Consider the following 25,174-nt stretch of genomic DNA (forward strand, 5'->3'; position numbering starts at 1 on the left):
GAGCGAGCGAACCTTCGACGACGACACCTGCAGAAGCGCGGAGCCCGCCATGCCGCGCCACCTCTCGGGACTGCTCCTGCTGCTCTGGCCGCTGCTGCTGCTGCTGCCGCCGACCCCCGCCGCCCCCGGCCCCCTGGCCCGCCCGGGTTTGCGGAGGCTGGGCACGCGGGGCCCAGGGGGCAGTCCCGGGCGCCGCCCTGTCTCCGGCCAGCCCGGCGGGGCCCGAGGCGCAGGTACGCGGGGGGAGTGGGACCCCCGCCTGGGAGGGACGCGAGCGGGCACCGGGGAGGGACAGCCGGCAGGAGGGAGGTGGGGAGGACCGGGCGGGAGGGATGGGTGGCAGGGGAAGCGGGGCATCCAACAGGAGAAGCCCCGTGCAGCCGCCAAGTGTTCCCTGCGTCCCAGCCTGAGCCAGACTGCGGTGCAGGAGAAAGAATCTCCTCCCCGATGAGACCTGTGGGGAGACGGGTCCAGGCAAGGGAGTGGGATGTCCAAAGTCACTCATAGTCGGGACTCGAATTTGGGTCGCCTGAAGCTCAAACTCCAGCCTCTTCCCTCTGCAATTTGGGCCTGGAGGTTGGGGCGGCCGGGGACACAGACGACCTCCCCGCCTCTGTGCCAACCCCTACCTCTGTGCTGCTGAACGAACCCTTCCTGAGATTCTGCCTTTAGTGTCTGGAAATCACTTCACCTATAGCCCCAGATCAGGGTGACCCTCCGTCTCCTGGATACACCCTTCAAGCTGTCTCAGTCCAGTCTAGGATGTGGACCAGAATTTGGACTGGAATTCACACCAGGGAGTGGGGGTGGGAAGCCAAAAAGGAGACCAGAGGGGGCAGCTGGATGGCCAACGACCTCTCTTGTAACCATCCTGGTCTCCACGTCTTCTGCCGCTGACCAGGTGTTCTGCTTGAACTGACTGGGTCTCAGTCCCAACCTGTACTCTCTTAGATCCTCAAACACCCAAGACACTGAGTCTTTGGCAAACAATTTTCCATTGCCTTTTTGGTCAGTAGTTAGTTCCGGGGGCAGAGGTTCCTAGAGTAGCAGAGCTGGAAGACCACCCGTCACAATCCCTGAAAGCATGTAAATTGAGGCTTACCAAATGACCCAGCAAATCTGTCAGGGCTCAGAACAGAACTCAGGGCTCCAAAATCCCACACAAGGATCTTTCTGCAGCTATATCCTACCAAGCTCTTAAAATGGGTTTACATAAAATTTTATCTTCATTACGAAAATGTCCAGTTTCAGTCTTGCTGAAGAGGAGAGGCTGCACCAAACCATTTTCTGGGTCTCCAGTCTCATTCATGCCTCAGGTTGATTTGCTTTGTCTATCCCCTTCTGCATCTTTCTGGATAATGTTGAGAAAGAGTACAAAGGTTTCCTTCCTGTGTCAGCCCCAAGGGGCTGGATTTGAAATGGTGAAAGCATTGTCTTTGAGCCAGGGAGTACCAGGATTCACAAGGGTTAAATTTAGGGGGTAGCCTGCTTTGCTCCAGGCTGGGGTGGTGGTGCCTTTCTTCTAAAAGGTAACCTTGCCTCTGGTCTTGACCCATCTCCCTTGGGGATGAGACTGGGAGAGGGAGGAGGGATTCCTTAAGGGGTGTTCGAGTTCCCCCGCATTACTTGGATCCAAGCTGATCTTGAATGATAATCCTTCAATAAACATTACATTTCACCCTTTCCCAAACACCCTCCCTTTTCTGCAACCAGAAATGGCTATGCTTTCCTATAGGCTTTTATTTCTAGCAGAACTATAAAAAAAATCAGCATAATTTTAAGTTTGGAAATCTTTAAGGAAGTTTAGATTCTCACTTTCTTGCTTTCTGAGAATCAAAGCGCTGCTTTCTAGTATAGGGGAGTGAGATTCCAAAACAGTGACGTTGCAGAGGGAGTCCAAATCAAGAAGTAACCAGATGCTCAAGGAATTTCCCGTCATCTGAGTTGAGCCCCTGTATTAGTTTTCTATTGCTGCTGTAACAAATTACCACAAACTCAGTGACTTAAAAATAATACACATATATTATCTAAGAGTGCTATAGACCAGAAGTCCAACACTAGTCTCAGATGTCTAAAATTGTGTCAGTAGGGCTGTGTTCCTTTGGGAAGGATCTAGGGGAAACTATCTTTGCCTAGTTCAGCATGAAGAGGTTACCTTCACTCCTTGACTCATGGCTTTTTCCCCATTTTCAAAGTCACTGAAAGAAGTTTGGGTCCTTCTCACATCTCATCACGGTGATCTCCTCTCCTGCCTCTCTCTTTTTTTACTTTTAGGGGCCTCTGTAATTAAAATTTAGGACCCACCCCTAAAATTCAGGATAAAATCCCCATCTCAGGGTCATTAACTTAATCCATCTGCCAAGTCTTCTCCTCCTCCTCCTCCTTCTTCTTGCCATGTAGAGTAACATACGTCCAGGTTCCAGGAATTAGGAGATGGATATTTTGGGGGGCAAGGGAGCTTTATTCTGCCCACGACACCCCCTGTAGCCTCCATAAAGGATTCCATGTGAGAAGGAAGGAATCATGCACATATACTGTAAGAACATAACCTTGACATGAGTCAGGACAAGATTTGGGTATTTGGGTTGTCAAATCTAGGTCTCATATCGACACGTATTTTTCCTTTTATTCTAATTATGTACAAGTACCTACATCCATGTCCGGGAAGGATTTTCAATAGGATTCTTCTTCCTTGCTCCTGATACATGGTAATCAAGGGATGAAATGAGATTTGGGAGGGTTTTTTTTTTTTTTTTTTAAGATTTAATTCCTTTTGACTTAACTAAATACATGACATATAGCATACTTCAGGGCAGTAGCTCAAAATCAACAAGCAGGATGTTTACTAGGTACATGATATAATGTTGATTTTGTGTGTCTGTGTGTGTGTGTGTGGTGGAAAATATGGTTTCAGAGAGAGGCAGCCATTCAGTGAAAAGCCCCTTTAGGTTGGGAGTCAGGAAACCTGGAGTCCTATCCATGACCTGCTGTTTTCTGGCTCACCCACCTTCCAAACCTCAGGCTTCTCACCTGTAAAATGGGTATAAAAGCAACTTCTGCACCTCTGACTTCACAGGATTGTTTCTTTTGTGCCCTAAGATCTCTATAACATTATTGAAAGTAAAGTATGATTTATTTTCCTAATTGAATACGTCCAGGAAGCAGGATAAAACCAGAGGATAGTTTTCTGTTTTTAGAAGAAAACTCTCTAGAGGCATCATTCCTGTTCCAGATAGGGCTTTTTTGGTCACAAACTGTCTCGTGTAGGAGTTTGTTTTGAAACCATCTTTTTCCCTTAGTCACCGAGTAAATTGCCTTCTTACACTAGTGTTACCTTCCAGCCCCCTGTCAGGAAAAGAAAGAACCCTGGTTGATGCTTCATGCCCAAGCATCAGTTACATTTCCATTTAGGACTTGGTGTGTATGACGAGTTGTGTGTGCGTGTGTGTGTAGAGGAGGAAGAATGACTTGAAAAAGATGTTTAGTAACTGGCTTTCCTCTCTTTTGGACTTGATTTTGGTGGCTAGGAGAGAGAGTTTAGGACAAGATTGGGGGAAAAGGAAGAAAGAACAAATGAAAATGAAGATGTGTGTGATTTTTTTTTTTTTTTTAAGATTTTATTTAGGGGCATCTGGGTGGCTCAGTTGGTTAAGCATCTGCCGTTGGCTCAGGTCATGATCCTGGGGTCCTAGGATGGAGCCTCATGTTGGGCCCCCTGCTCAGTGGGGAGTCTGCTTTTCCTCCTTCTGCCCCTCCCCCTTGCTCACACTCTTGCTCTTTCCCTCTGAAATAAATCAGTAAAATCTTAAAAAAAAAATTTTTTTTTTTCTTTGAGTGTGAGAGAGAGGGCGTGAGCTGGGAGTAGGGACAGAGGGAGAGGGAAAAATCAGGCTCCACCCAGCAGGGAGCCTGATGCAGAGCTCCATCCCAGGACCCCAGGATCATGAAGGTAGACCCTTAACCGACTGAGTCACCCAGGTGCTCCAAAGATGTGTGGTGGTGTTACAAGGAGCTTGTTTTTTTTTTTTTTTTTTTTTTTAAGATTCACTTATTTATTTTAGAGAGAGAGAGAGAAAGAAAGAGAGGGAGGGACAGAGGGAAAGGGAGAGAGAATCTCAAGCAGACTATGCGGTGGGCAGGGAGCCAGCATGGGGCTTGATCTTACCCCTGATACCATAAACTGAGCCGAAACCAAGAGTCAGAGCCTTAACCTACAGCGCCTTCCAGGGGTCCTGATGCTTGGAACTTTAGAGGAGGAAAGATACAAGCTTCTTTGCTTTTGTAGCCCCGGGGCTAAAATATGGTAGGTCCCCCAAAAGAATTTGGTGAATGAAAAAATGAAAGGGGTGACTACAAGAGTTTGGTGGGGGCAGAGGGGAGACACAAGTGGACATCTCTGCTCCTGAAAACCAGACACGCAGAATTGGAAGCACAACCGACATGGATCAGATTGTCATTCCTCTTCTCACGGTTAAGTATCTCAGGCTCACGGGGCCCCAGAGTTCACTAAACCTGATGAATGATGGGAAGGAGGGGGCACTTAGGGCTACTCTGGGGGCAGTTTTTGTCTCATTGGTGGGGGAGTAGAAGAAGGAAGCTTCCAGAAAAGCACCAGTGTGTTTGCCTTGAAGTCTGCCATTGCTTGAGGTGTATGAGGATTGGACAGGGCAGCGAGGCTATTCAAGGCCACTGTCCCATTGTGCCATGGCTGAGGTGCCCAAGAAAGGTCTGGAAACCATTCATTCCTGGGAGGCCAGCAGAACCTTGGGAGCAATGCTGAAGCAGAGGAATGAGGTTCTAGGGGGAAGTTTGGGGTTCAGCCAGCCTTAGCCAGCCTATTGGAGAAACTTCTCCCCTCTGTGTGAATCCTCATTAGGGAATTTGGAAGGACCTTGGTGCTTTTAGCATCTTTTTTTTTTTTTTTTAAGATTTATTTATTTATTTGACAGAGATCACAAGTAGACAGAGAGGCAGGCAGAGAGAGGAGAGGAGGAAGCAGGCTCCCCGCTGAGCAGAGAGCCCGATGCGGGCCTCGATCCCAGGATCCTGGGATCATGACCTGAGCCAAAGGCAGAGGCTTTAACCTACTGAGCCACCCAGGCACCTGGTGCTTTTAGCATCTTAAGGGAGGATGATGGTCTTGGCGAAAGGTAGCAGACAGTAGGGCCTCCAACCGCAGGGCTCTTCGGGTATGAGGACCGCCCCATTTCCGGCTGGGATGACGTCATTGCTCAGCTGTACCCGTCCTCCACACCCTTCTTCGCAGGTGTTTGCAGGAGCAGGCCCTTGGATTTGGTGTTCATCATCGATAGTTCCCGCAGTGTGCGGCCCCTGGAGTTCACCAAGGTGAAGACCTTTGTCTCCCAGATAATTGACACTCTGGACATTGGGGCGGCAGATACACGGGTGGCAGTGGTGAACTATGCTAGCACCGTGAAGATTGAGTTCCATCTCCAGACCCACTCAGATAAACAGTCCTTGAAACAGGCTGTGGCCCGGATCACACCCCTGTCTACAGGCACCATGTCCGGCCTGGCTATCCAGACAGCAATGGATGAGGCCTTCACGGTGGAGGCAGGAGCTCGGGGGCCCACTTCCAACATCCCTAAGGTGGCCATCATCGTGACAGATGGGAGGCCCCAGGACCAGGTGAATGAGGTGGCGGCTCGGGCCCGGGCATCTGGTATTGAGCTCTACGCGGTGGGCGTGGACCGGGCAGACATGGAGTCCCTCAAGATGATTGCCAGCGAGCCCCTGGACGAGCACGTTTTCTATGTGGAGACCTACGGGGTCATTGAGAAACTCTCCTCTAGATTCCAGGAAACCTTTTGCGGTAAGTCTTGCTCCCAACTAGAATATTCAGATATTGTGTCTCCCAAGAAAGAAGATTTATTCTTTTTTTTTTTTTTTTTAATTTTTTGGTAGAAACTTTATGGAAAACTAAAATATAAGCAGTGCTTTTCTTCAGTTTTTTACCAGCTTAAACACACCTTGTTGGTTTAGGAATATAGAGTTGCTTTATATATAACTTGGTTTGCTCATAAAAATCTTCGTGTTTGCATTAGAAATGTGAAGGTCTAGAAATATCCAGGATAAATGATCCTGCTGTTCCCTGATGGGGTCAGAAAAAAATAAAAATAAAAAAACTCAAGACTCCTCTTTTCTCCCCTCTGCCCACAACTCCATCTTCTCCCGATATTTTCTTTAGCTTTACCACCTCCGGCTTTAACAGAACTCTGCCTGTTTTCCTGCCGAAGACGGCGAGCAGCATCTGTCCGCCCGTGGAAGGATCCCCCGGCTTTCCGGCGTAACTGGCAGTTAGGGTTTTGCTTATTTTCTGCATCCTCTAGTTTTCAGATTCTGTTCTTCCTCCGATTATTCTTTGTGGAGGGACAGGATTAGGAGCGGGGGTTGGGGGAAGGGTTGAGATTTCAGTTCACTTGGGAGATAGCGAGAAGCAGATTTTTTTAAAAAATCTTGGATTTTTTGTTACAGTCCTTCTTTCTTTTTTCCTTTAGGATGCAGTTTGAATATGAGCATGCTAATTTTTTTTTGTAAGATTTTATTTATTTATTTGAGAGAGAACGAGTGAGAGAGAGCACGAGAGAGGAGAAGGTATACAAGAGGGAGAAGCAGACTCCCCAAGGAGCTGGGAGCCCGATGCGGGACTCGATCCTCAAAGTCCGGGATCACGACCTGAGCCGAAGGCAGTCGATCATCCAACTGAGCCACCCAGGCGCCCGAGCGTGCTAATTTAATTGGAATTTTTAGCAGGAATCAGTCAAATCCATGAATATGAATCCAGTCAAGGCGGGGCTTTAATCTTAGCCACTGATTAGAATTATGAATGTGTGAGACGCATACTTTATTTTTAGGTTTGTTTTTTCTTTTTAAAAAAGATTTTATTTATTTATTTGAGAGAGAGAGCGAGAGCGAGTGAGCACAAGCAGTGGGGAGGGGCAGAGGGAGAAGCAGACTCCCTGCTAGGCAGAGAGCCTGATGTAGAACTTGATCCCAGGACCCTGGATCATGACCTGAGCTGAAGGCAGACACTTAACTGACTGAGCCACCCAGGCACCCAAGTTCCTTTTTTCCTTTGTATCCATCTATGTTTTGTCTTTGTATCTACCCATATTCATGCTTTATTATTACTATTATTTTTTATTTATCATTTAGAGATACAGTCTTTCAAAGCCTTCTGTGGAATTACCCAAACAAGTGTGGGCAAATTTCTAGTTCAGGTGAATTTTAAAATGTAGATACCTACGCTGTGTAACCTATGCCCCATCTCTTTACTTGATATGCATTAATTAATCTGATGCACTGATGATGCATGGATAAAATATTCCCTCCATATTATTAAGCAGTAGTCTGGAGATGGTGATGAGACATGAATTAGTAATTACAGTTGCAAATTTCAAGGAGGCTTTATATTGAAATTAATGTGGAACTCAGCAATCACCCCAGTTTGTCAGGAAATGGAAGATGAAGTCTTGGTCTAGAGCCAAGTTTGGCCTCAACTCGGCCAGACCTGGCTGGTGGCCCCTCGTCTTTCCTGTCCCAGGATACTGGGCCTTCACAAGCTGTTCTTGGCATTCCTTGGTTTCTCAAAAGAACATGGCTTTCTTTCTCCCAGGAAAACCCCCTGTGCTTGTGGGTGAGAGCTTTTCCATAAAGACGCTGGTCTGTGGCAGAGTTGGGTCTCAAAGCTAGCACCTGGGGTTGGGCTTGAAGGCCATAAAGTAGCAAGTGGTGAGTGGCAATCTTTTCCTTCTGGTACAAAAGAACTGCTTGTTCTGGGGGAAAAAACGTCCTCTCTATGAAAAGGGACTGAGGGGTAGCTTGTTGTAGTCAACGGGTTGGAAAGATCATTCCATGAAAAGGCTCTTCTTGGGAAAATATTAACCTTGACCTGTTGCCAAAGCAGTCGAGGCTGGGTTACCTGCCCAGGGGTGCCAGCCTCCTCCAACAGGCCTCCTGGGTTTTCTCAGAAATGACTAAATTCATTGATTCTTCTTTCAAAACATGTTACTAGGAAAAAAAAAATCCAACGAGATACAAACACCTCCAGGAGTGAAAAGGTGAGGCTGCGGCTTCGCTGACGTAATCTTCCTTTTCTTTTTACCTGCTTGCATGGAGCTTGTGAGTCCACGCTCCTTGCAGATACTTGAGGCCCTGAAGTTTCACACCTGTATGTTTAGGCTCCCACACCCCTGCTGCTCATTCGGAAGGCGGTTACCTGCCTTGCCCTCCACTGTTTGCATGTTCAAGTACGTACTGCCGCCCCACTGAGTTCCAGGCGGAGGGACATGCCTGTGTGTGAATTCGTTTTGACAGACACTGTAGAGCCCTTGGAAAGCAGATTCTGGCTCCAGCAGGACAATGATCTCATAGATTTTCCAGAAGTGCACTGAAGTAAATTCTTTTTCCTGGGCTAGGTGGAGACATTGAATAAAACATCAAGTTGTGTGACCACGTGAGTGTTTGCCTTCGGCTCCAAATTCAGAATTTCCTTTCTCTTTAAGAAAGCTGAAACAAAATCTGTAATTTTAAATTAGCAGCATCATTCATGTAAGAGTGGTGCTTCCAAGAAGCCAGAGACAGAAGACAGAGGGCCAGTTTTTTATGACGAGCTCTCATTGAAAAGGAACCAGAGGGTGATGTCTTTTTGACAAGGAAGGAAGTATCTGGAACATTTCTTATGTGTTGATACTAATGATTGTCTACTTCCGGTGGGCAGCTCTGGACCCGTGTTTGCTTGGCACACACCAGTGCCAGCATGTGTGTGTCAGTGATGGGGAAGGCAAGCACCACTGTGAGTGCAGCCAAGGCTACTCCTTGAACGCCGATCAGAAGACATGTTCAGGTGAGGCCCGCTTCGGGGAGCTTGCCTGACTGGGGCTCAGCTAGACACCTGCCCTCCAGGTTTGGGACTGGCCTTATGCTTTTCTCTTAACTGTCTTTTGGTTGGTTCATGGTTGCTTATCAATGTTTTTCCTCTAAAATTGTTGGAGAAAAGTGAGGTAATACATGAATCAGCATCTTTATAGTACTTATAATTAGTTTTCAAGAAAAGGGTTAGTAGGGAAATGGGTTAGTCAGGAAGGGAGCCAGAACTCTCAGTCTTTTTGAGGATTTTGGAACTATTCCTGGATTTTACTTAATTAAGTACAAGCTGCTCCTTTGTCTCTGAGACCAGAGCTGCTTGCTGAATTTAGACACAGAAGAAAGTTTAGAGAGGTTCTTACTCATCTGGTATATGACTACTCACATAAAGTAAGTAAAGATGGGATCTACGTCCATTTTTTTTTTTTTAAATCCTCAAAAAAAGTCTTGAGAGGAAGGAAACTTAGAGATCATTTAATTCAACCTACTCATTTTATAGATGATGAACTTGAGACCCAGGGAAGGAAGATGACTTACCCATGTCATGGGGTCTGTGAGTGAAAGAGCCAGCACAGAAATCAGTTCCCAACCTCCTGTCCTGTGGCCTTTCTGTTGCACTAGGCCACCTCCCATTTTAATACCTGTATGTGTGTGTGTGTGTGTGTACCTGTGGTGGTGACCTGTAATTAATTTACCACGTTTTCCTGTGTTTCCATTTGTCCTGATGGTCTTTTGGCAGCTATCGATAAGTGTGCTCTGAACACTCACGGTTGTGAACACATCTGTGTGAACGACAGAACTGGCTCTTACCACTGTGAGTGCTACGAAGGTTACACCCTGAACCAAGACAGGAAGACTTGTTCGGGTAAGTGGAGGGGGGCTTTCTTTTTGCTACCTCCCCGTCTGCATTCCCCCCCCAGCTGGTGTTGAAGGGGTAAGGCACACTGACCCGGCACTTGGTTGGTTTTTCTCTCTTGGGCATTGTAGCCAGCCCTGGCAGTGCTTTCCAAATGCTAAACACAGTGTAGTAAGTTAAAATCGAAGAATGCTCCACAAGACACTTATTAACTACAACGGTATAAACAGTTCCTTCCTAGTAGAGAGACCTGGCAGACACCCCTTCAACCAGGTGACCAGAGGGAACCCCACTAGTCGTGACCTGCAGTGACATCATGCCTCTCCTCACACGATGTCCTGAGGGCACAGTAGTGCTTCTGTTGTCTTCTTTAAATATTTAGCCTCAGGAGGAAACTTCAAACAAACCCAAACTGAGAGATATTCTACAAAGTAATTTTCCAGTGATTTTCAAAGCTGTCAAGGTCATGAAAGGCAAAGATGGAGGAAGTGTCCCAGAGAAGAGAGGACTAAGGACATGTTACAGTGAAGTACAATGTGGACCCTGGATTGGGTCCTGGACCGGAAAAAGGGCGTTAGTGCTAGAACAAATGGCAACATTTTACTAAGATCTGTGGATTAGTTAATAGCGTTGTGTTAGCGCTAATTTCCTGGTTTTGATAATTGTGCTATGGTTATATGGGACGTTAACGCTCAGGAAAATAGGGAGAAGTACAGAACTTTCTGTGCTGTTTCTGGAACTCTTCCGTATGCCTGCAGTGATTTCAAAATGAAAAGTTTAAAGACAAAAAAAAATTACCACGTCCATGTATAGAAAAGTGCATTGAGTGACAGTTTGGGTCCTGAGTTCTGATGCTGCTCTGAGTCGGCTGGTCTCCTCTAGATTCAGCTTCTTCACTTAGAACAGGGAGGGCTGAATTACAGTTCCTTCCCACTCAAATTTGGCGTCTTTCTGAATCTAGTGGAATTAGCCACACAATCGTTGGTACACCCCTGATGCAGTGTAAATACAATAAACCTAAGAGGAATGCTTTAGGAATTATTTATTTATTTAGTATTTATGAGATACTTAGGTCCTAAAAACTCAGTCTGGATGATTTTGAAAAAGCAGCTGGGAAAAAGGAAGAATAAGGACTGTGTGTAGGATTTCGCTAAACACCGCTAACTTCTGGTATCAGCCCATAGTTCGGATGGCTGTGGAAGGTTTCCAATAGGTTTGCCTCTTATATATTTCTAGCCACAGGTAAGAAGATTTCTATATATGGGTAATAAAAGACTTTTCCACTTTTAATTGCTTTTCTCCTGGAATTTTCTTTGGTAGCTCAAGACCAATGTGCCTTTGGTACACATGGCTGCCAGCACATTTGTGTAAATGACAGAGATCGGTCCCATCACTGTGAATGCTACGAGGGTTATACTCTGAATGCTGACAACAAAACGTGTTCAGGTAAGGTCCACTCAACAAATTCTTTCCCAGCTGGCTCTATCTATGGCAGTGAAACCAACTTGCAATGGACACAGCAAGAGACTCTTAAAGATACTTAACGAATCAGACTCTACACCTTCTATCCTGCTTATAGACCAAGGCACGCATTGCTCAGACGGCAGTGAGCTCACTTGATTTTGCAAATATATCTCACTTCAGAAATGGGTAGGGCGTGAGGGATATGAGAAAAGCTAACTGAATGTAGGATCCGTATCCAGGAAAATGTTATAGCTCTGTACACTGGGGACTTGTGAAGCAAATGGGAACTTCAGAGGAAGTCAGTTGAAAACAGTAACTATTTGGTGTGATAGGCTGAACTGATCTTTTTCCAATTAAAACTTGCCCTGGAACTTTTCTGTAGCGTTAATCTTAAAGCTGGATCGTTTTAGTAAAGGAGACTTTGTCAATGACTGAATTAGACCCACACAGATCTTCCAGTAAATGTGAAGTCAGTTGTTCCCTGACGGTTTCTAGATGATCAGTCTTCTGTGAGTCTGAGCCTTATGTCTTGGCAAATCCTCATTAATTTGATTTAAATTCACTGGCAGAGCAGGGTGACATTTATAATGTAAAAACACTTCTGAGAGAAATTCCTGCCTCTCAAGGCTGTGTTTAATTTTGGCCATTTTATTAGATTTTTATGTATATGCTCCTGTCCCTTGAGGAGAGATATTATGTGACCTTTTCGAGAGAGACTAAGGGAAATGGCACATGACCAATGCCCTTAAAAAAAAAAAAAGAATTTAAAGAGGACTGAGCACCTATTTTGCTCCCAGGACTGTGCAAAGCCCTGTGGGGATGTAAAGAAGCACATTTTCTGCCCCTGGGCAATTTACAGGCTGGGTGCAAAGAGAACCAACACCTTGGGGAAGCAGACTAGGCAGGGAGAGGGATGGACAGTAACGTAGGGCTGTGGAAGCCCGGGAGGCAGGCTGTCTGGGGAAGGGTGCAGACCATGTGGGCAGCAGGTGGGCCTCGAGGGTGGTGGAGGTTTAGACAGAGGACTGCAGAGCTGGATGGCCAAGGGGAATGGCTTGTGTTGGTTTGCTCCGGGGGTAGGACCAAGTCAGTTGGGGTGGAGAGGCCACATGGCTGCGCTTCTCAAATTGGTTACAGGTACCCCACTTGGTAGCTTAAGCAGCCAGGGTCATCGAAGACCTTGAAAAAGGACACTAAAATTTACATTTAAACTAACAGATATTGGAGCACCTGGGTGGCTCAGTCATTGGGGGTCTGCCTTCGGCTCAGGTCATGATCCCAGGGTCCTGGGATTGAGCCCCACATTGGCTCCCTGCTCAGCAGGAAAGCCTGCCTCTCCCTCTCCCACTGCCCCTGCTTGTGTTCCCTCTCTACCCCTGTGTCTCTCTCTGTCAAATACATAAATAAAATATTAAAAAAAACCCCTAACAAATATTATGGAATAAATGGAACATTTTATTAAAAAAAAAATCCAAGATAATGTTTAGTTACGGCACACTATTCCAGGCCATGCTCCGAGGTCACAGTACCCCATTTCTTCAGTGCCTACTGGATGCCATACATGGTTCTAGGCAGCTCAGTCACACCTTTATTATTGCTCATAGCCCCTGTATGAGGAAGCTGAGGCCCAGACAGGTTAAGTAACTTGCCCATGGTCACACAACTAGTGAGTCACAGAGCGAGGATTGGAACCTCGGCACTTGCTCTGGGGTTACGCATGAGATCGCATGCCAAGCTATCATGTTTTGTGGCTGTACAGTACAGGGCAAGACTAGATGGTGGAAAGTTAAAGGGTTAGGAAGAAATATATCTATGGAGCCCAGTGCAGAGCAGTGTTTATACATTTTAAAGTAATAACAGCTACTGTTCTGAACTGGGGTACATAACATGGGTCACATCCCCACTAGTGGCCTGCTTTTCCCCCTGCTGGGCAGTACCACAAGGCTTGTAGATTAAATATGGAGCCCTAGAGCAGGGCCGGGGGTGGAGGCATGGCCGTTGTTATCTATAGGGCAGCTTTAGGCTGGGATGAAGGGAAGAGTGAAACAGTCTACTGTTCTGCCTTTTTTTTTTTTTAAATTTTAGAGAGAGAGTGAGCGAGCATGCACCTGTGCAGGGACAGGGACAGAGGGGGAGGGAGAGGAAGAGAGGGAGAATCTCAAGCAGACTCCGCGCTGAGTGCAGAGCCCCCTGCAGGGCTGGATCCCATGACCCTGAGAGCATGACTTGAGCCAAAACCAACAGTTGACACTCAACCCACTAAGCCACTGAGGCACCCCCGACTATCCGGCATTGTGCTGGAAAAGTCTGGAGTAATGAAGGGGACTATCAGTGTTAGAGTTAAAAAGATACTCTACAATACACTATGGAGAGACTTGCCTTTCACTCAAAGCTCTTTCATAGGCAATAGTGGAAGTTTCCCAAGTGTGGAGGGACAAGCAAACAAGCAAACAAACTTGGTTGGTCCCTGGAATGACAGAGGAAGAACTTGTGTCTCCCGGGAAGAATTTCTGGGTTTATTAAACTCCTTTAGTTTAAACAGACCTGCTGTTTTCACTTATCCTGGGCCCCTCTAAATGTGGAATGAGCTGAGCATGGCACTTTTTTTTTTTTTTAAAGATTTTATTTATTTATATGACAGAGATCACAAGTAGACAGAGAGGCAGGCAGAGAGAGAGGGGGAAGCAGGTTCCCCGCTGAGCAGAGAGCCTGATGCAGGGATGGATCCCTGGACCCTGAGATCATGACCTGAGCTGAAGGCAGAGGCTTAACCCACTGAGCCACCCAGGCGCCCCCGAGCATAGCCCCCTGCTCTCCACTCAGATTTGGGCCAGCCGTCTTCCTCCTTGTGATAGATTTCTGGGACAGATAATAAGTGCTCCACTCTCCAAACCGACACCTCCCCTCACTGTCATCACTGTTGTCACTACCTCTGTGTGCATGGGTGTGCCGGCTGGAGTCTTCTGTCCTGCTTTGCACCCTTTCAAGGGCAGCCCTTAGCCCGCACAACACCCCCTTTATGTGCAGCGTCTGAGTTAGCTCCCTGTGCCAGTGGGTCCCTAATGCATTGTTTCTGGTGATGGTGAAGATGGTCCCTGTGTGGCTAGAGATGTGGGAGGCACTTGGAAGCATCCAGAGAGGACGAAGGTTAAGTTCCAGAATGTAATCAGGACTCGGGCCAGCCCCAGCACTGCGGGCAGTTAGAGGAGAGGAGGCACCCCCTGTACCTGCGAGAACTGAGAAGGCAAGCGGGGAGGAGTCCAAGGTGGGAGCGCAGGGATGTGAGGCGGGGGAAGGGACGGCAGGGCGTTCGCCTGGCAGGTGGGCGCGCTGTCGCCGGCCGCGCTGTCGCCGGCCGCGCTGTCGCCGGCCGCGGACGGCTTCATTCTCAGCCCCTGCTGTGACTGCGCCGGGGCTTTTCTCTGCCGGAAAGCTGGGTCTCCTTCCGCGCTGTGACCTGGGACTATTTTCTCTCCCGCCCCGCGCCCGGCTAGTTCGCAGCGAGTGTGCTGGGGGCTCGCACGGCTGCCAGCACCTGTGCGTGGACGACGGGCCCGCGGCCTATCACTGCGATTGTTTCCCCGGCTACACCCTGAACGAAGACCGGAGGACGTGCGCAGGTACGGACTGTCCCTGCCACCTGTTGGGTTTGCGAGGCTCGTCTTCTAGGAGGCAGCTTTCCTGTCTAAGGCCGGAGCGCCGTCCCGAGGGGTCCGAGGCCCCCGGAGGCTCCCAGCTGTCTTCCCAATGAAGCAGGTGTCGCCGCCAGCCGTTCTAACCCCTAGGATTCCTTCCTCTTCCTTTCTGCTTACAGTCTCTTCCTAAGTGGGATTGTCGTTCATGGATGGTAAGATACACCTGACGGCCGATTTCCCGCTTTCACCGTTTCGAAGCGTCTAGTTCGGTCCCACTCCCCATCCGCAGAACTTTATCATCCCAGCCTGGAGCTCTGCCCCCATCCCCTTCTTTCCCCGCCCCGGGGGTCCCCTCTCCTTTTCACCCTGTCACTCCCTTTGCCCCGGGGCTCCCTGCTTCCAGGTCCTGGGCTCCACCGTGTGCACACCTGGCTATGCTAGGAACGCGCCCTGCCCGTGTCCCCCCTTCGCTGGGACCCCCTTCCCTCACCACTACCGCTTGCCAAAATCCAAGAACCACATCCTTGCCAATATTTGGTTTTGTTGGATTAAATTTTTGCCATTCTAGAGGAGGCAAAAAAAGTGTTTCCCTACGGTCTTTATTTTTTCATTTCCTGGCTACTTCCTGTATTTATTAGTCATTGGAGTTTTTTTTTGTTTGTTTGTTTTGTTTTTTTTTTTTTTAATTGGGAAATGCTACCTATGCCCTTACTTTTCTCTTGGGTTTATTATATTTTTCTTACTGATACAATGGAACCCTGTGCATTTCCGGATATAAATTCTTTGTTGTTTTATGTGTGGCAAATATCTTCTAGTGCTTCTATTTTTACTTAAATGATGTCTCTGCAACAGTATTCATGATATTTTAGTTCTTAAGTTGTATGGTAGCTTTATGAGTGTTTATTTTTATTATGCTTCATCACTTGCCTAAGTGTTCTCTAAATTGCTTTGTTTGAAACAAATACTACACAGTTGTGTTGGTATGTTTGTTTCTATAACTAAAGAACATGAATTAGTTGAATTAATTAAATTGAATGAATGAATGAATTCAATGAACATAATTAATTGAACAGGTCTAGTTCAATTTTACCCCCTCTACCAGAGCTTCCCTTTTCCTTCTGATGAGCTCAGTCCTCTTTCAGCCCAGGACACCTTGTGCTGGAGTGACTTGTTCCTTCAACTGTTCCATCAACCCTTCGGTCAGCAGAGCGCCTACAATTTTCTGGGCACTGGGTGTATAATCGTGAACAGAACATGTATGGTCTTTGGTAACAGTCTAAGGGGGAAAGACAAGGAAAGAGCTATTTATAAAGAAGAGCTGTGAGAAAAGAACAGGGTCCTGAGCCCATGAGGGTTGGGGGACCTCCTTCAGGTTGGGAGGGGCTCTCTGAGGAAGTAACACCTGAGACCTGAGGATCAGTGGTATTTAGGTTGGAATTGGGGAGCTGGAGGAAGAAGGGAGAGCGATGCCAAGGACTTTAGGGGGAGCAGAGGGAATGGGAGAGGAGAGGAGGGGGGAGGGGGCAGAGGGAGGGACCTGCCTGGTTGCCAGCGCCTGTGGCAACCACCACCAGCCAGGGAAGTGTGGTGTCGCTTTGAAGAGGGATGCAGGGGCTGAGTCATGCTGATCTTCTGGGGCAAGAGCAAGGAGTTTATATTTGGTTTTATAGAAGATGGGAAGTCACCGGAGAGTTTTGAGGAATGGGGCGACATGATTCTGTTTACATTTTCACAAGTCCCCCTGGCTGCTGTGTGGGTCTGAGGGGCTGACGAGCTGGGCCGGGGTGGGGGGCGGCAGTCGGGATGGGGGGGGCAGTCGGAGACTGTTGCAGTGGTCCCAGGGTGGGTGAGGAGGGGGACAGTGGTGAGGAAAGCAGGCTGATTCCAGACACCTTCCGGAGGCAGAATGAACAGGATTTGGTGATAAAACAGATGTGGGGAACAGGCCAGGAGACGAATGAGGATGGCTTTCCTATTTCAGACTTGGTCAGAGTTTGAGGCGTGTGTGTTTATGCTCCCGGAGACAGTAACCTCCAAACCCTGGGGGCGGTCGATGTTGTCTATATTTCTGGCAACTTCCATAGCACCTGACAGTTACTAGTAGATATTTCTTCACTTGAAGTGAAGTATGGAACCTCTTCTTGGGGAGGGTGAGGATAGTAGGGAAGAGCTTGCTTTTAGGACTTGAATGTATCAGGGTACTAATATCTAGGCTACCCTATCTAGGGGTTCAATCCTCAGAGAACTCAGTCTTGGGGCATTTTTCTTCTCTTGGAAGATGGGGATTCCAGCCGCATTTATGTTGGATTACGTCCTGACCGCATTGGCCTAACCACTCACTTCTTTGCTCAGCAAGCATTCATGGAGCTGCTCTTCTAGATCTAGTACTCTTTCAAGTCTTGAGGAAGGAACTGGGGACATACAAATGTTTTGTAGTTTGTAGTGTACAAGTCTTGCACATCATTTGTTAATTTTAATCCTAAATTTTTATTCTTTTTGATGGTATTGTGAATGGGTTCATCTCCCAACTTACAATTGTGCCACATCCCAATTTTAAAATTTTCTGTGAGTGTTTTAATTAGACTACCCCGCTGAGCCATTGTCTTCACAGAACTTACAGTTTATCAGGCAAGAAGCACTGGAAAAGCATCATGAGTGTCAATTATATGCTCTGTACAGGGATGATGGGGATGTACTTAATTTCAGTAGATACTTTCTGGCTTACCGAATGACTGACTGATTTGGGCTGGCTGTCCCAAAAGACAACAGGATTTGGTCAGGTAGATAGATTTTATTTGATCAAATGAATTTATGGTCATCTTTGTTCTATATCCTATCTTTGTAGAATGTGGGAGAAAACATAGGAGCAAAAGACCGTTCTCTGTCCTCAGATGACAATGGAAGATTATACATGGGAAGTTACTCTTATTTCTGTTAGGCAACTTTAGGCGCTATGATAGTAGGGAGAGCTGCCTCACTGCATTTTAGAAAGAACTAGGAGTTAGCATTATCATTCTCCCAGGTTCTTTGCTTAACTGCTGATACAAACCTAATTTTTACTTCCAAAGTATTTATGGGTAAGAATTAGAACTCTCCATTCAGACCATTCAATAGAATAATAGTCTGTATAAGAAATCAGGAATTATCTACTTTTAATTCTTGAAATATTTTGGCCAAAGAGAGAATTCTTTTCCTTATTTTCATTTCTTAATAGGGACACAGTACCATAATAAGATTAATTACCTTAGGTCTGCATTCTTGGCTCCCCCCTATGTCAACTTTTTAAAAATTTACTTTGTATCACAGAAAGTTTCCAACACTCACAGAAGTAGAGAGAATATAAGGAACTCTCACATAGTCAATACCTAGGATTGATGACTGTAAACGTTTCCCAATATCTAATTCAGTTCCTTCTGTGACATTAATATTTCAGAGTGTTTCCTCCTCTTTCTGTGTGCTCTTATATCCTCTTACCTCCTTGAAAATGCATTTAGTTAAGTCTTAAAAATGGAAGGACTGAATTACAGATTTCCTGATTTCTACGGTTTCTGATTAGCTATAACATTTTGTGTACTGTCGTCATCAGCCATTGAAGAAGCTCGAAGACTCGTCTCTACAGAAGATGCTTGTGGGTGCGAAGCCACCCTGGCCTTCCAGGAGAGGGTCAGCTCATATCTGCAGAGACTGAATGCCAAACATATCCTTTCTGGAAAGGTTTCTGCTTTAAGCCACCCTAGGTAGTACAACTGAGCCAAACATTTTAGGACATTCCGGAGGATAAGGGCCCTATTCATTATGTTTTAAGATGCGCAAAAGCAATACAGTGTTTATTTTTTGAGTTCTTTTAAAATGTTTTAATAGACTGTTTTGCCCATTCAACATTTACATGCAAAAAGCTGCCTATTTCTTTCTCTAGTGCTTTTTCCATAGCAGCTTATGCTGTGTTATTAACAGGTGGAGCTCTTATGCTATGATTCCTTCATATGGGCTTTCTTAGTTCAGAATCTGTAGATGTACAGGAGGTAGCTGATTAGTGAGGAGATGGCTCAGATGACACATACTTTACATAGGCTAGCCAGTTGGTCAAAAGCAGATTTCAAAATGTAGCACAGTCCCATCCAAGAAACTTTCAAAATCAGTTTTTTTTTTTTAAAGATTATTTATTTATTTATTTGACAGAGAGAGCACAAGTAGGCAGGGAGAGGGAGAGGGAGAAGCAGACTCCCCATTGAGCCTTGAGCTGGATGTGGGACTTGATCCCAGGACCTTGGAATCATGACCTGAGCCGAAGGCAGCCGCTTAACCGACTGAGCCACCCAGGCACCCCCAAAATCAGTTCTTTAACTAAAGGAGTAAGTCAGGAAGAGTACTTTTTCTTAGCTCAAGTTAACAACACTGTCTCTAGGTATCTTAGAGGCGTGGTGTTCAAATTGTGATAGGGGTAAGGGGGGGAGCACAGAAAGTTTTACAAAAATCCATTTTCAAATCCTTAAATTGGCCTAACAAAAATGCTCCAGGGGGTCAGCCGACATTCTCTGTTCCCATCTCTCACTTTGCATTGTCATTCTTCTAACTCTACAAAAGGAAGGCACACTTTATCTAACCTGAGTCTGGTAGGGTGAATTTCTTGGAAGGGTAAAATCTCCGGAAAGCCAAACAAAGGGATAGTTCAACTGTTTTTTCATCAAGATTTCATGAACTCCCCCAATTTCTTTCACTAAAAGACTTTTTTTTTTAAGATTTTATTTATTTATTTGACAGAGAAAGATCACAGTAGACAGAGAGGCAGGCAGAGAGAGAGACAGGGAAGCAGGCTGCCCGCCGAGCAGAGAGCCCGATGCGGGACTCGATCCTAGGACCCTGAGATCATGACCTGAGCCGAAGGCAGCGGCTTAACCCACTGAGCCACCCAGGTGCCCTCACTAAAAGACATTTTTCCAGTGAAAGTTTGCCTTTTATTTTTAGTAATTTTATGTCAAAACTTATAATTTATTTGTTTGATCAATTATGTGCTCATAATAGTTGTAATGATAATTCAACCCAGATGATTAAAAGAACTGGGGACCTTATGGTCAAAGAATATTAATTTAAAGGTAGTTTCAATATAAATGTATATATGCTTGTTGTTTGTATAAATTTACCTCAGAGAAGTCTCAGGGATCAAGAAAAGATTTTCAAGATTTAAAGTAGAATAAAATTCTGTGGAGAAAGTGGAAAGGAAATACAAATTCCTTTATTTTTAAATATTTGATTTTTAAAGATGGATAGTAGGTGTCCATTTGTATGGTGTTTATATATGGGGTACATTTGAAAGACTAATTTAGATTTTATTTTATTTTTTAGTTAAATAAAAAAAAAGATTTATTTATTTCAGAGCGAGGAAGGGTGCGGGGAGGGATAGCATGAGTGGTGGGGTGGGGAAGAGGAAAATGGAGAGGGGAAGCAGCCTCCCTGCTGAGTGCAGAGCCCAACACAGCGCTTGATCTCAGGGCCCATGCCATCATAACCCAAGCGGGAACAGAGTCAGGTGCTTAACCAACTGAGCCACCCAGGTGTCCCTAGATTTTATCTTAAAAACCCTCAATACTTATGATATGGCAGAAATGGCATATTTTGTAACAAAATCTTACGATGAAAATTTTCAAATAATTTAAATATGCACAGATATCTCTTATTTGTCAAAATTACTTTAGGGGACAAGAGCAAAAATGTTTGAAGACAGATGCTCTGTATCATCATCTCTGAAGACCACTGCTTTATAACATGCTCTCTAAAGAATAGAATTCCTGAGTTTTAGATTAAGGATTTGATGAGAAAATAATTTCACTTTTTCTTTATTTACTATAGAATGTACTTATTTTCTTTTATCTTGTATTGAAGTGTTTGAAAGTGTGTTTATGTTTTCTGATGTCTAAAAATAAAAGGCGTTGGCCTTAACAACTAGTCACTCGATGATATTTTGGGCAAGTTGCAAGCAGATGCATATGGACAAATACATCGTTGAATTACTCAGATTTTTCACCTGGATCTACGGAGAGCTTGGTCTATTTAATATTTTTGCATACTTCAATGTTCCTGCTAATAATTTGCCATTGCAAATGCTTTAATATTACTGATAAGTAGTATGAGGATCTTCTGGAGAATCAGTAGGACATAAACGTTCACATCCTTAAGAGCAAACTTTAGTGTTTCTAAGCTATGACTGTGAAATGATTCATAGGGAATAGAATGAAAAGTTTGGTATTTCTTTATTTACCAATTGAGCCATTTAATTTTTAAATGTTTATATTAGTAAGATAACCATTCTTAAAATGGGAACTTTTGATCTATTTTCTCTTGATAGTATTTGTAGTATAAACCAGTTTTATTATTGAGAGTGTAAATTATACAAGTATTTACACATAAAAAAAGTTCATATAATTGAGGTAAATATAATTTAGAACTGTTTCTTTAATGCTTTGTTTTTTGCTCACTTTTTGCTGGAATATCACTGAAGCTGTGATCAGGGGATTATAACACACATATCAAGATCAAGGGAACACTACATGAAATATTGTAAGAAACACATAACTAAAGACTTTAGTTTTGAATTAAGTGTTATAACTTCTTACCAAGTTTTGGTAAAAAATCCTACATTATCTTTACAGTTTCACTTTAGGATCCAATCAAGAAAATTATATACTTATAAATATTGATCTAACAAGTTAACAACAAACCCAATGTCGCCATTTTAAAGTTTAAGCTTAACTTTTCTTCACTTACATATTTAGTATATGTATTTTATTTTTCCGCTTGAAAGCTTATAGCTCTTAGGAGAAAACCGTCCTTTAAATTGTGACTACTCATTTTTTCTGTTTGTATTGTCTTTAGTGTAATAAAGTTACTATCTTTATATATTATTGTCATGACTTTTTTTGGTGACCCATATCAATTTCATCTATTAACATATTTCCTTAAACTGAACTAACAAGTATTGAATATATGACGATTTCTGGTCAAAGGACTCAATGTTGTAACTCTTCCTATAATTTATCTCATACTTTTAAGGTTAAAAATGTAAGTTCAGGTTAAATAGGCTTTTATCAAGAATGTTATGGGAGGGGGAATAAAACAAAATTATCTAAATTTGAATAAAATAATGAAGTATAAAAATATAAGCACTTGAAATGTAAATATAACTTACAAATGTAAACCTAAAATCAGTAAAAAATCTAAAGAGAACCTTCAAAAGGAAGAAACAAAAAATAAATATATCAAGGCAGTGTATATTATATGAAACATACACTGTCATTTCTCACCATTTTTGAAAGTTGACTTGAAGCAGTATTATTTTCCAAACTTCAAGACAGGATCAGAATGTTGTTGCAGAAGGAATAAATGACAGCTCATGTGCAAGCACTAGGGGAAGGTACTTAAAGAGGTGATTTTTCAAGAGTGTGACCATCTCTAGTTTCATCTCTTATACTTCACCGCTTGATTGGAATCCATGGCTTAGATAATTCTGATGTGTTTCATGAGCCCAGTATAGGGAGCTCATTGTGCACCAGTGCCAACATATCTTCAGAATCTACAGTCTGACCTTGAAAAAAGATATACATTTAAAAACAAATAAATTATCTGAATGGGATGGCCGTTAATTTTGGAAGTAATTTCTCAGGCAGACCTGATTTGTACATTTGGCTAGGCACAATTGGCAGAGAGGGTAGGAACATCACAGGACATATAAAATGGCCTCTGATGCACAAAGCACATTGGCTTGCTTAGATGCGGGTACCATAGTAAAGACATTTCCCTATTAAAGGAAAATCTAATTTTAGCTGAGGTTTAGATTTGATGGGAAAGGCACTGGGACCATTGTCAATTCTTCAGTGAGTGTGCTGGGTGAGGCAACAGACTCACTTCAAAGATCTGAACATTATTTGCCTGAAATGGGGAAAGACTAAGTGGGGGAATTAGCAGCTGCTGCTGCATAAAGTACGAGAGCTTATGCAATTCAACAGCAGGAGCCGCAGAATATGGTAAAAGGGAAAATCAGATATAAATTAAAAGATAAGTGAGACTAAAATAATTTTCGTGGGAGTTTCTGCCCTGTGCCCAAACTGCGGTGCTTTGCAACTCTCCAACCATTCAAAAAGGACAAGGGAGAACTGAAGAATTAAGGTAGGAAAAGAAGAAAATAGTACACAGTCGACCTCAGGCGAGAACATACCAAACATCAAACTTCATGATTCAAAAATGGAAGGCTATGCCCCAATGGCAATTATATGCCGCAAAGGCCCAAAGCTCATGAACCACTGGGCTGCAGTAACAGCTTAAAGAACCTGTTCAAAAAATTCTAAAACAAACAATGAACACAATCTGGCAAAGAGGGTTCTCCAGTCCCCAAAGGCGTAGGGGAAGGATTGCGCCTTCATTTGGCAAAAAGCGCCAGTCCACCAAATACTGTAAAATGCATTTCCTTTAAATAATGCTGGGACTCTGGGGCTTACAAAACACCCAATCATCTTGACCTCATCTGAATGCGCGCCTTTGATCCTGAGTGGATACTGACACCTCAGGCAAGTTCCACGGCAACCCTCGGAGGTATGACCTGTCCTCCGAGCCTATCGAAAGGAGGGCCGCTAAGGCGACGAGGCAGGGCGCTGAGGTCACCCACCAGACCGCAAGCGCAGGGCAAAAAGGCCCAGAACCCGAGCGACCAAGCACGACCACGAGCTCAGCCCCGCGTCTGCGGTCCCTCCAATACCCACGACGTCCGCGGGCCCTCCAGCAACCCCGACGTCCGCGCAGGCGCACGACGCCCGGCGGGGCGAGAACGGCGCCGGAAGTGTCCCTCCGCGCCCCGGATGCGACCCGGCGGCTGTGGTTGCCAGGGCGACGGGCGCTCCCAAGAGCTGCTGGTACTCGCAACTGGACAATTAGAACCGGCTTCCTTGGGCGGGCCTGGACGGCTGGGCTCGTCCTCTCGGAGTTCCCAGAATGTTCTTTTACCTGAGCAAGAAAGTGAGTTTTCCCGCGGGCGCCATCCCCTCCCGTTCGTCCTCGCGTCCCGCGGGCGATTCCCGCATCCCGCCGGCGGAATCCGGTGTCCTGATCCCGCTTCGCCCCCGCGCTTCCCACCTTCCTGCCTCGTCCCCCCTCGGACGGTGCCGAACCGCAGATAATTCTCGGCGGAGCCAGCAGCCCTCTCGCACAGCTCTCCCATTCCTGCCCCGGGCTCGGTCTTTTTTGGGAAGCCAGCAAGGCAGATCGCGGCGTGCTTCTCCACCCTTTCCCTCTACCTATTGCTGATCCAGGTGCCTTAAATTCTTTGGATGGTCATGGGCTGCCGGCCAAGAGAAAAGTCACAACAAAAGGGTAGCCCAAGGGTTGTGTGTGGAAAGGGAATATGGACTGATGGTCTGGATTTATACCTCCGTTTCCCTCTTCCTCCCTATAAAACATTCATCAGCTGACTCCCCACTGGGTTCCCGCGGAGTCACTGTCCTCTTGGGTGCACTTTTTTTTCTCTCTTTCGCAAATGGTAGGGCAGCTCAGGGGATCGTGCCATGCCCATTTTCATCACAGCTCACGCTCTGCAAGAAGGACCGTTTTTCTTCTTGGGAGGATTTTCATCACCCTTTATGTGTAAGTCACTAACCAAGCCCTCCGTGAAAAGCTGTGAAAATGGTTGTGGTTGCTTTTCAGATTGCCATTCCCAATAACGTGAAGCTGAAATGTGTCTCTTGGAACAAGGACCAAGGTTTCATAGCATGTGGTGGTGAAGATGGATTACTGAAAGTTTTGAAGTTAGAGACACAGACAGGTAAATAAATGAGTGCAAGCCCAAATGTTTGAACTTGCTGGAAAATTGGCTAGTATGATTTGTTCAGTGAGATTTGCTCATGGTATTTGTCAGTATGCAATTCTAATTCTTTTAAAACAAACAAAACAACCCCCCCCCCCCCCGCCGCCAACTCCCAAACACTTAGTGGTGTTTTTCGTAGAGTATTTTTGCAGTAAAGTTCAGAGAATATTTGCTGAAGTTCTTGATGGAAAAAGAAAAACAATGAAGAATGAGAGCTAAGTCACTATATTGCCTTGTTCTTGTCTGCTTATTGTGCTCTGTTATTTGGTCTAATAAAAAGCGATGTGAATCTACATTTCAGTAAGGTTGCAAAATCTCACACTTTGTCAGATTATTTGCAGGCTAAATCATCCTCTCTGCTTCTCCTTTCTGCTTCTCAGAAAGAAGCAGAATCATCCTTTCTGCTTCTCAGAGGTGTTAATAATTACTCACCTAGTTTCGAAGAAGAGAAAACGAGACTTTTAAACACATTTTTGTCCATAAGTT

General features: G+C 45.1%; 2 protein-coding genes across 5 annotated transcripts in view; both read left to right on the forward strand.

Moving 5' to 3' along the window:
* On the forward strand, window positions 1-21,735 carry MATN3 (matrilin 3). Of its 2 annotated transcripts, XM_004745861.3 has the most exons (8): window positions 1-233; window positions 5,267-5,833; window positions 8,741-8,866; window positions 9,626-9,751; window positions 11,063-11,188; window positions 14,701-14,826; window positions 18,428-18,538; window positions 20,790-21,735. In XM_004745861.3, the coding sequence occupies exons 1-8, from the start codon at window positions 50-52 to the stop codon at window positions 20,843-20,845; spliced, it is 1,422 nt and encodes a 473-aa protein (XP_004745918.1). In that variant the 5' UTR covers window positions 1-49; the 3' UTR covers window positions 20,846-21,735. The 2 variants fall into 2 exon arrangements, with proteins under 2 accessions (XP_004745918.1, XP_044929752.1); XM_045073817.1 differs by lacking the exon at window positions 8,741-8,866.
* A 1,939-nt stretch (window positions 21,736-23,674) lies between these two features.
* Window positions 23,675-25,174, forward strand: part of WDR35 (WD repeat domain 35) — a 64,017-nt gene continuing 62,517 nt past the window's right edge. For 2 of the 3 annotated variants that reach the window (XM_004745859.3, XM_045073814.1), the window contains exons 1-2: window positions 23,675-23,844; window positions 24,529-24,646. In XM_004745859.3, the coding sequence (XP_004745916.1) occupies window positions 23,821-23,844; window positions 24,529-24,646 (142 nt within the window). In that variant the 5' untranslated portion in view covers window positions 23,675-23,820. The remainder of the gene's footprint in view (window positions 23,845-24,528; window positions 24,647-25,174) is intronic. The other variant, XM_004745860.3, reaches the window with a different exon arrangement.

The sequence above is a fragment of the Mustela putorius genome, unplaced genomic scaffold (genome assembly GCF_011764305.1).
Source record: "Mustela putorius furo isolate JIRA1106 unplaced genomic scaffold, ASM1176430v1.1 tig00537284_pilon_pilon_pilon, whole genome shotgun sequence".
NCBI lineage: Eukaryota > Metazoa > Chordata > Mammalia > Carnivora > Mustelidae > Mustela > Mustela putorius.